The 11,970-nt window shown below is 43.0% G+C and overlaps 1 protein-coding gene across 1 annotated transcript in view; it reads right to left on the reverse strand.

Moving 5' to 3' along the window:
* The window catches only part of TTC39C (tetratricopeptide repeat domain 39C), a 118,985-nt gene extending 117,119 nt beyond the window's left edge, over positions 1–1,866 (reverse strand). The window contains exon 1 of the mRNA XM_012662689.1: positions 1,089–1,866. Coding sequence (XP_012518143.1) covers positions 1,089–1,258 — 170 coding nt within the window. The 5' untranslated portion in view covers positions 1,259–1,866. The remainder of the gene's footprint in view (positions 1–1,088) is intronic.
* Positions 1,867–11,970: the final 10,104 nt, after the last annotated feature.

Here is an 11,970-nt window from a genome sequence, read left to right on the forward strand (position 1 = left end):
TCACACACACACACACACACACACACACACACACACACACACACATCTCATCTTCTTACAGACCATGGCTCTCTATCACAAGTGCACATGAGTCCTCTCATCTCAACCAAACTACAGGTCTCAAAAGTGTGAAACATACTGCCCTTAAACGTTTACAAGAAAGCTGCTAACCAACATCCTTATGGCTCGTCAACATTCACAGCGCAGACCACAAACTTGCTTCCTAAACCAAAAAAAGGTCCCCATGAAATGAAGGTTCCTTCCACACTCACAAGAAAGGTTTCAGTTCTTTCGCCTTTTTTTTTTAAGACAAGTAAAAAATTAACCGAACACACGTTTTTCCATTCTTATATATTCTAACCAAAAAATCCCTCCATTTTCTTCTTCCTTCCTTTACGTTAGAGAAATTCTTAATAAATACGCTTGCTTGAAAGGCATTAGGAATTCATTTTGAGGACTGACTTTTTAGAAGAGAGATGAGAAGGCAGAGTTGGGCTGAAATTTTCAAATTCCTGCACCGCAAGGCAATTATGCATATCTGTTTTCAAACAATAAAAGCGTCTGGAATGCACAATGATGCGAAGCAATGCGAGGCTCGAGAAACAGGCACGATGCAGCTGGTGTGCCCCGTGTCACCAAGGCTGCCTGGGCAGCACTCGAGCCAGAGTCACGACACCGCAAGTCCTAAGCTCGCTGCAGCCACAAATCGCATCCGGTCCCAAAGCCAACGGGCTCGGGACCTGGCGGCTGGAGGGCGACTGCTGAGAAGGAAGCGGACAAACACTGGGCACACCTCTCGGAGGGCGAGGCCGGGGAGAAAGTGAGGGGAGACTGCGGGAGCGCGGGGAAGACGCGCGGCGGGTCCTGGGGAGGGAAAGGACAACGGAGCGGGGGTGGGGGTGGAAAGCGGCGAAGTGGCAAAGGCGCAGAAGCGCGGGCTGCACATCAGGCCCGGGGAGGCGACGTGGGGACCGGGAATGAGTGACCGAGGGGAGGGGGGTTTCTGGGGGCCAGCTGCCGGTGGAAGCGCGTGAGCCCGACACAAAGTGCGCGCGGCCGGGGTGAGGGAGCAGGGTCGCGTCGGTCACCTGTATTGTTTGAAAAGCTGGTCCGACTCCCTAAAGCCATTGTTGAGCAGCATGTTGATGCCGGCCAGGGCCAGCTCCGCGTCCTGCAGGGGCGCCGCCGCCGCCGCCTCCGCGGCGTGCGAGTCTCTGTCGTCCCGGCGCCGCGGTCGCTGCTGCTCTGAGCCGGCCATGGGCGCGCGAGGCCCTGCGCTGGACGGAGGCGAGGTCGGGAGGCAGCTGCTGCGGCCCCGTGCGCGCCCGGAGCCCGGCTCAACCTGCCCGGAGCCGAGCGGAGCGGGGCGGCGGGAAGGGGAGGGAGGGACGCGGAGGGAGGAGCCGCGGCCCGGCTGCAGCGCGGCTGGGGACGTGGGCGCCCGGCCGCCGCCGCCCGCCACCGCGGGGATTACTCAGCAGCCGCCCGCCCGCCCCTCTCGCTGCCTCCGAGACACCCGGCTCGCGCCGGCACCGAAGCGGAATCCGTTTCCGGGTGTCTCCAACCCCGCCAAGCCGGTCCCCCAGCGACTGCCGCCTCCGCTTCCTGCAGCCCCCGCGCGCCGCCCCGGCCCCTCCCAGCCCGGGTCCCCACGCCGCGCTCGTCCCGGGCCAGCGCGCCGAGGCTGCTCGGACACACGCGAGACCCGGAGCCCGGGACTCTCCACCCTCCCCTAAAAGGGCCGGACCCGGGAGTTGCGGGCAAGCCGGGGAGCGCCGCGGGAGGGAGGGCGCAGAGGGACAGCGAGCGGGTTTGAAAAGGGCACGGGGAACCCCGCCCGGGCCGCACGGCTGAAGAGCAGCTGGCGCGGCCGGCGCGCGCGCTTTGGCCACTAGCGCCTGAAACCCCGAGCAGCCCCCGCCCGCGACCCCCAACTTCATCCCGATCCGGGGGCCGCCCACTAGGACAGAGGCAGCCAATCCCCGAGGGGGAGGACGGCGGGGCGGGGCCTCCGGGCACCTGCCGGACCGCTCCCGGGAACCCGCGCCGAGAGATTGGAGCGAGAGCTCCCGGATCCGGGTGCCACCCACTCGGGCCCGCCACCAACGTTTGCGCGATGGGGCAGGAGGAGAAATGGAGACCCGTATGCAATATACCTAATATTTAAAAGTTACAAATTAAGCTGTTAAAATGAGTTCTGACAATTATACTTTCGTACCAATGAAACAGAAAAATAAGCGTAAAGCTGTGGTTTCATATGACCAAATGTACGCAAATTATCAAAGGTGACTGAATTTAATCGTCGTTGTGTAGGTATCACTGTTCTGATGATGGGCTGGTGATGTCTGGATGTATAGCATTATAGAAACAAATGCACACTTCATAAGTCATTGTTTTTCGTAAATTTATTTTTCTCTACTTTAGTAAAATCACTAATATATTGTTACAATTAAGGTTATGTTTTTAATGCCAAATTAGCCCAAACCTTTCTTGAGTCATAGTTCTTAGAGTGTAGTTTATTAATTTCAACTTGGAGAAACTTTGCTGGAGCATTTATGACAAAATTATTTTTAAAAATTAAAGTGACATTCAAGTTGAGAAATAACCTATGAATTTTAAATATTATGTCCTGCATTATAATGGGACCCATATGATAAATTATCACAGAAAAAATGCTTTTATTTATTTTGTGAATTGTGCCAACCTTTGCAATATCTAAATGCATACAGTGTTTCCAACATTCATATATAGAAATTTAAGAGTAGTAAGAATTGCTGCCATCCTTAACTGTGTAACTGTTGCAAAACCATGCTAATTCTCCAGTACATCTGAAACCACAAGTTGTGGGTGATTCTCAGCCCTGGGAAACAATACTTTGCAAAGCAGGGCAGTCATGGCATTCATGCTGAGAAGGATTTGACAAGTTGATCATTTTTTAATCTAAGCACTCTTGGATTTAACTTAATGTTAGTCTCTAACATCAGCAGTGTCACAGTCCTCCATGGCGTTCGGAGGCTGTAGTCTTTTGTGTTTAGGACCTTGAGCTTTAGGAGGAGAAGCATTCCCTGGGGCCTGAATAGCGTCTATCATGAGAATGGATGTTGAGGGTTACTTGATCACTGACCTGTCATTGAGTGCAGATCCTGAGTAACAGGATGTGTATGTGTTCTTTAATACATTTATGTGTGTGTGTGTGTGATGGGCAGGGCCCTCTAAAGCCATTCTTAAGGACTGCAGTGCCCACTGAGGCCCACATGAGGCCATTGCCAGCGAGGGGGCCCCTGGCCACTCACTGCCAGTGATAATGGGAGTTGCCACTCTGACAATATGCATAGCACTCACAGGCTGCCTGAATTTTGGATCAGTGGAACCATTCACCACCAAATCCCTGAAACAACTTAGTCAATAAGTGAGGGAAGCCAAGAGCGCGATACTAAACTTAGGATATAACCCGCCCTCCTCCAGCTGGAGAAGACAGCCAAGCACAGCCCTCTATGTCCCTATTACAGGGGAGAAAAAAAAAATTTCAAGGAATTGATGATACAATGGACATTGTTAATAAGTTGTACTTGGGGCCTTGCAGCTCAAGATGGGGGAGGGGTGAGCGAAGTGAAAGCAATCTTTGTGGGGCTAGTTCTGCTTCAAGAATCTCACACACTTGGTTATGCAGACTTAGGGAAATTTAATTGTTTTTTTTTTCTTTTTTGTATCATGTCAGCAGATGTATATTGGTTTTGTAACTTTTTTAAAAATTCTAGTATATCCCACAAATATCAAATTTGATGCTTGTGATTACTCTAATAACAACAACAGTTTCTATAACAATAACTTTTTTCAAGTTTTTTTAAATTTTCAAATGCCAGGAATGGTGCTAAACACTTTATATACCTTTAACTTTTTGTTTTATTTCAAAAAATTTAGGAGGTAGGAGTGTTTTTGTTACATGGATGAATTGTATCATGCTGAAGTCGGGGATTTCAGTGTACCTGTCACCAGAATAGTGTACATTGTACCTGATAGATAGATAAACTTAACTGTTGAACAATTAAGGCAAGGTCCAGCGCAGGTGCCCCATAATAGGCAGGGGTGGTGTGGACAGAGGGATAACTCCGCCATGTGATATAAACCTGACATGTACAAAATGTGGTTTAATCAGATACCAAAACAATTAGATTAGCATCATCATGATGAATGGACATTTACAAATATTTGCCCTGTGGTGAATGATATACTAAAAGGGTTCAAAATGGGCCCCAAAATCTGAAGGAAGAGAACACATGGACCAGTAATACTGTGGCATCTGCAGTTGACATTGACACCTGCCCAGGGTTTACCCTGCAGTGGGGAATTAAGGCTGTGTTTTCTTCACTAGATGATAATGGCAGATTATAAAGGCAGATAATGATGGGCATTTAAGAGGTCATAGTGTGTTTACCCACAAAAGGAAGAAAAATCTAGATTACTGACACTCTGGGCACCACACGCTTGACATTGTGAGATTATCATCACCTTCCTGCAAAATTAATGCAGTGTTCAGTGCACTTGGCTTCAGCCAAATAGGATTTATTCAAGTGTTTCCTTTGGAAGTTGATAGAGGGAAAGGAAAAGATAAAAGAAGAGAAAAAGAAAAGTTAGCAAATTTGGGAAAGAACCAATTTCCTTTCTACACACCCTGTGGGTATCGCCAGTATTTTGTGGGTTTTCATGTGATTTTGTTATGAAAATGAAAGTCCAAATGATCAGTAAAAAAGTTTTAGGCCTGTGTGTTACCCTTTACCTGGTAGGTTTTTCCATAAGTTAAGATGTCTGGGTTGCAAGTATCAGAAAAACCTGACCCAAACTGGCTCAGAAAAGCAAATTTATTGATTTATGCAGGTTCCCCAAAATGAGGCTGTATCCATGGCTCCAACATTGTGACCAAGACCCAGTTTCTCTTCTCCACGTCTTAGCTCTGCCACCTTGGTGCTTAGCGGTCTAGTCTCAACAGGCCCTCTTGTCCTGGTCCCCAAATGGCTTTTGGAAGCTCCCAGACCCACATGCCTGCTGGTCACACCCAGCAGGAAAGCTTCACTTCTCTAATAGCTTAATCAAAATCCCCTAATTAAATCTCATTGGCTTTGATTGGCCTGATTGCAGTCAGGTGCCCACCCTTGGATCCAATCAATGTGGCTACAAGAGGAGGATCATTCTGATTGGATTAAGCCAGTCAGAGCCTGCTCCAACACCTGGAATAGTGAAACCAATTTCACGCAAACCACCTGGCTGGGAAATTCCAGGTCTGTTAGGAAAAGAGAGGTAGGGAATGGATGTCCGAGAGACAGTCAACAAACATCCCCTACCCTTGTCTTCCTAAACATATTTTGAGTTTTTAGAATTACATTTTAAATGCATTTAGAAAATAAAGTATAAGAAAATCTTATTGTGTGTGCTTTGGTTATATTAAATTTTCTTGGTAATGCTAACGATCATGCCTTCATGTATCTTTTTGTAAATCTGCACTGTTGGTGAAATAAATACAGGTTCCAAAAAATGTTTGGAATTCTAAGAAGGAGAAGAGTAGGGAAATTAATGTCACCACATTTTTATGTTGTGTTAGCTTTATCATCAAATTCAGCCCTTTTGCTCAACTGAAGGTGAAGTAAAATTTATTTACCTGCTTTTAATTAAAAGGCAAATTAAGTCAAGTGTTGATATGTAAAACCATACAGCAAGTTCCTTCCTTTTCTGCTCACAGGTGGGTCACTAGCTTGACTCTACTAAGGAGGGGTACGTGTGGTGGGGCCATCAGAGTCCACCTGGCTGTTTTTCCAGTTGGATGCGTGTCTGTGAGAGGACATTCAGGCTGCCCTGGAGACCACAGTGGTCAACAGGGGACAGGAAACCATCCCCCTTTGAACTGGACACTTCCTCTTCTGCCTTTCCTGAAACCAAATAGCCACTGGAGTGCAGTAAGGGTTTAAGCAGGTATTTACAAGAGATCATTGTTCCACTGCTGTACGGATTGAGGGGCAAGACAGGGGAGGAAGGCACTGTGTCTGTTCTCCCCTGGGTAACTCATCAGTGGACTCTCCTGCACCAGCCTTTGATTGGGGTGTGTCTTTGAGTGGGACTGCAGGTCCTCTCTTGGTCTTCAGATGGTGTCTCATCCTCTCTCTCTCTTCCCCTCTCCGACCCCTCCCTTCCCTTTAACCCATGTCCTTCTTTTTCATTGATGTTCCTTGGATCAACCATTCCTCCATCTTCCTTACAGAAATAATCACGTTTCCATCTCCCTTGGTGCCTTCTCATGACTTGCACATTTTGCAGCCTCTGGTGAATGTCCACGACTTTTCCTCTCTGTCCACTGACTATTGCTCTGTAAAGGGAAAGGTTGTCTCTAGTTTCAAGATCTGGGTGTGCTGAGTCCCTGGGGAGGAAGTAGGATGTGCTCTGGTACCATGCATGGGGGCAGAGAGAGAGAGAGAGCTGTCAAAAGATATAGCAGGTTCCAGTCAGTGCAGCAGTGGGTTTTCTCCTGGGGTATCTAAAACAAAACATATCTTGCCACTGTGATTAATTTCTATCTGGATTCCTCATTTTTTATCTAAACAAGAAATTTATTTACCTCCTATTTATGTGACTTTATTTTGTTTTTTACTAACAATCCTGGCCTTATCATGCTAAGATATTATTAATCTTTTCCTACTTAAATGGAGGGCAAATGACACATTTTCTCTCTAATCTTTAGGTTTCTCTCCTGACTGCAGGAGGAAGGAGGATACACCGTTCAGTTCACATATGTGAATCTGTTTGGGGTGGAAGCAGCAGCAGCATTGGCATTTGCTTCCCAGGGTGGATGTGTTTCCAAATCTTAAACTGTACTATGAGCGTGTATCTGGCTACATGTCTCACCGGCAATGAGCTTCTCTAGGGCAGGGGCCTTGTAGTATTTGTCTAAATATTGCCAGCAGGTACCCCTGTTCCTGACACAGGGGAAGCCCTCAGTGAGTGTCCCATGAAAAACCAGAGTGTCAGCCTCATCAGCTCTAAGCTGCCTATGCACTTACACAGGTAATACCTGTACAAATTACCTTCATTGACAGAAAACTTATTCTTCAATTGGTTCTTTAAGTTACTGCAGTGGAATTCAGTGGCACAGAGTTCTGGGTTGGAATACCTAGATTGCTAATGTAACCCCAGAGCAAAACACACGTGACTTATGAAGAAGGCATCATTTTATATTAGCAGCGTGTCTCTCCTTGCAAAGATAAACAGGCTGACTGCAAAATATGTTATACAATGTTATACAAGCAGAACATAGAAATACATTTTAAAAATCTTCATACCAAATATCTATTTCCTTGACCAACCCTTCAGACAGTGTTAAAATCATATGAATGGATTATTAAAGCAAAAACAATTGAAAGCCAAATAAAGAACCGTAAAATGCAGACATTTTTGCTTTATATTTTTTATACATTCTGAAGAAAATCTGCACTTCTTTCTCAGCCTGCATTAATAATAGCAAACATGTACTATTTATATTAGAAATGGTTTAAATTAATTATCTCCATATGATGCATCTGGTTATTTAATTGCACAGATTTTCTTTTAGTTGGATGTTTCAAGATGATACTGTTAACAAGTAAACATAGGAACAGAAGTATCTACTGACTAAGTTTTCTGTCAATACAGGTAATTCATACAGGTATTTAATATTACCTGAGCAAGTGCATGGGCAGCTTAAAGCTGATGAGGCTGACACTCTGGTTTTTCATGGGGCACTCACTGAGTGCTTCCCCTGTGTCAGGAACAGGAGTAAGTGCTGGCAATATTTAGACAAATATTACAAGGCCCTACCCTAGAGAAGCTCATTGCTGATGAGACATGTAGCCAGATACACATTCATGGTACAATATGGTAAGTGTTGTAGTAGACCTTGGTGCAAAGTTTGTCAGAATTCATTTAATTCCTGGACTGACTTAACATCATCTCCCTAAATGATTACAACAAACTTACACCTTATAAATTGATATTCACTAATGTTTTTATTCATTTGTTCATTCTTTACACTTTCAGAGTTTGCTAGATCACCTGTCTTGCTAACTGATAGCCAATCCTTGATTTTTTTGACCTCCAAAATAACATTAACCAGTTCTGACCTCCAAAATAGCCCCATTAGTCATGGAAGCTAATCACTGTTTTTGATGACTCTCACATCTATCTTCAAAAGAAGATCTACCACAATTGAAGATATTTAAAATAATGTGAATAAATTTTTGAAGACAATTCCAGAAGAGGAATTAGAAAGATGAAAATAACATCTTAAAGAAAGTACCTGTAGTCTCCCAAGGTGTGTAAAGGATGAAATACTAATATCTACTACAATGTATATAATATTGTATATTTCTTTTTTAAAATTCTATTGGACAAACTCCCTTACCCTAAGGAGAGTACACACACACACACACACACACACACACACACACACACACACAGATACTAAAAACTCATCTTGAAAATATCCTAAAATTAGATAGTGGTGATGGTTGCACAATTTTGTAAATATACTAAAAATCCATTGAATTTTACACTTTAAATAATGACTTTTACAGTACATAAATTATATCTCAATAAAGTTGTTACTTGAAAAAAAAATCTTTTTAAATCATTCTAAACCACAGGGTATAGAGCAGTGGGAAAAGGGAGTTAATGGTTTGATTCCTGCAATTTCATATATCTGGGGCATAAAAAAATAGTTTATTATGGAAAAAAATCTCCTTTTTGAAGAGTGTCCTTAATTCTAGAATGTCTGATAGGTGCCATCACTACGTACCTGGTTCTGGCTTAAGACCTTATAAATGTTGTTCTATCTAATTCTCAAAGTAACTCTGTGAGGTGAGCTTTTCTCCAAGTTTACAGATGTGAAAATGAAAACAAAGAAGTTGGATATCATTCCCAGGGCCATGCAGCCAATAAGGGTAAGAGTGAGGTTTAAACATAGGGTTCATTGCCACAGTAGTTAAGTCCTCATTGTTAAAGTAAAACCTAGTACCTTCTGGAAACCTGGCTAAGGGTGTACACACACACACACACACACACACACACACACACACACATACACACAAATACACACACGCACACACACAAAGCCTTATGAATTTCATGGCATCAATTCTTCCTGAAAGTAGTCACATTCCTTATTTAGAAGGCATTTGGAAGACATGAAAATATATGATCTAATTCAAAAAGGGTGCAGCCCAGGCATCTGCATTTTACCAAGAACCTCAGGCAATTCTAATGTCAGCAAACTTCAGACCATCCTGTGAGAGCTGTCTGGATGGTAACTCCCAGAAAGCAGGGTGTTTATTTATCTTTGTGTACATTGTCCTGACTTCTTACCCTTAGGATATGTTTGAGAATGAATGAGTGAAAGCACAACTGAATGTATGATTTTCAGGCTTATAACTAACTTTGTATATGAACAGTTGTATTATTAAACTTAGGATAAAGGTATATATTTTGACCTTAAAAACAAAAGCATTGCATGGGATATCTTAAGAAATTCTATGCATTCCATCAGTAAATAATTTATATATCTGGAGTTTAAAGAAATACCACACAGGGGTAACCAGGTCAGAAGAAGACAGGCCCACATTAAGGAGGAAAGGAGGATGTGGACACTTGGAAATCACTTAATTCCTAACTCTTGACATTTATTTTTAAATGTGGTTATAAAAGAAGACTCAGAACATTTGGCTGTGTCATGGCTAAAAATACACATTTCTTCACTTCGCCTCACTCTCTTCACCCTGCCATCTCCTTTGAGACAAAAACAGTAAAAACAAGGGTATACTGTGAGACACTAAAGAGAAAATGTGAATGCTGTTTATATCCACAGACAGGGAGCTGGATGCTCAGATACCACAGGGACAAGTTTCTCCATTCCCAAAACCAGGCCAAAGCACAACAGCTTGCTAGGCTCAGGAGCAATCTTATTTCCTTCACCATTCCAAAAAGGAAACAAACTCTAGTGGACTGGCTCCTCACCTCTGATTAAAGAGTGTTGTTTGTCTCCCTGGGGAAGTGTCATTCTTGCCTGGGGAACTAAAATGAACTTGTGTAAATAAAAATGCCTTCATTCCTCTAGTCATAAGGTAGCAATTCTATCACTTTTCTTTGTTCAACTAAGTACTTCAAGCCATTTAAAAAATGATTTGTCTTTAAAGAGCTTTTTCCATACAAGGGCCTTACAATAATCATAGGTACACTACTGGTTCAAAGAATGATGTATTATATAAATTTCAGGCGATCCCAGGTGTATCCAGGATGACTTAAGGACCAGATACATCAGGAAGACTATCATATTAGAACTATAACAAGGGCCAGTTCAGTTCAACAGGACCTTTTCCAAGAACCCGCTATGTGCCAGCCATTATGCACTAGGTGCTGTGGAAGACAAAGTTGAATAAGATACAACCCCTGAGACTAATATCCAGAATATACAAGGAACTCAAACAATTCAACAGCAAAAACACAAATAATCAGATTAAAAAGTGGACAAAGGATCTGGATAGCCATTTCTTAAAAGAAGACATACAAATGGCCAAAAAATATATGAAAAAATGCTCGACATCACTAATCACCAGGAAAATACTAATAAAAATGACAATAAGATATCATCTCACCCCAGTTAGTATAGTTATTATCAAAAAGACAAAAAATAACAGATGCTGGTGAGAATGGGGAGAAAAGGGAACTCTTAAACACTGTTGGTGAGAATGTAAACTAGCTACTATGGAGACTTCTCAAAAAACTAAAAAAGATCTTCCATCCAATCCAATAATCCTACTACTGGGTATTTATCCAAAGGAAAGGAAATCTGTATATCAAAGGGATACCTGCACCTCCATGTATATTGCAGCACTATTCACAATAGCCATGATATGGTATCAACCTAAATATCCATCAACAGATGAAGGGTTCATGAAAATGTGGTATATATACAAAATTAAATACTATTCAGCTACAAAAAAGAATGAAATCCTCTCATTTGCAGCAACATGGATGAGCCTGGAGGATATTATGTTAAACAAAATAAATCAGGCATAGAATGATCAATACTGCATGGTCTTACTGATATGTAGGAGGTAAAAAAAAAAAATTGAGCTCGTGGAAGTAGAGAGTAGAATTATGGGTATTAGAAGCTGGGAAGGGTTGGGGGAGGGAAGGATAGGGAGAGGTTGGTTAATGGATACAAAATTACAGGAGGAATTTTGATAGGAGGAACGTGTTCTGGTGTTCTACAGCACTGTAGAGTGAATGTGGTTAACTATAATTTATTGTATTTTCCAAAAGCTAAAAGAGAGGATTTTGAATGTTCATGGTACAAACAGATGATAAATGTTTGAGGTGATGGATATGCTAGTTACCCTGATTTGATCATTATACATTGCACATACCACATATGGGATATCACTCTATATCCCATAAATGCATATAATTATTATATAACCTGTCAACTAAAAAGAAAAAAGATACAATCCCTGAATCTGGGAATCTTCTAGTCTAGTGTGTAAGATAGACACACTAACAGATGATTTAGTATAAAATGGTCATAAGATAGAGGTACATGTTGTGTGCTTTGGGAGCACAGAAGTGGGACATTAGTCTAACTGGGTGTTCACAGAGGGCTTTTCATGAGGCATTTGATGATTGACCTGAGTCTGGAAGAGAGAAGTTGGAAATGTATTCCAGGCATGGGGGCTTTCTGTGCCTTGCTCTGGAACCTCTCTAGGCAGGGGGGAGCCAATAAGAAATTTAGGCAGGTGAGGCTGGGCATGGTGGCTCATACCTATAATCCCAGTACTTTGGGAGGCTGAGATGGGAGAATCGGTTGAAAGAAAGAAAGAAAGAAAGAAAAAAAGAGAAAGAAGAAAGAAAGAGAGAAAGAGAGGAAGGAAGGAAGGAAGGAAGGAAGGAAGGAAGGAG

Source organism: Propithecus coquereli, unplaced genomic scaffold (assembly GCF_000956105.1).
Source record: "Propithecus coquereli isolate 6110/MARCELLA unplaced genomic scaffold, Pcoq_1.0 Scaffold773, whole genome shotgun sequence".
Lineage (NCBI taxonomy): Eukaryota > Metazoa > Chordata > Mammalia > Primates > Indriidae > Propithecus > Propithecus coquereli.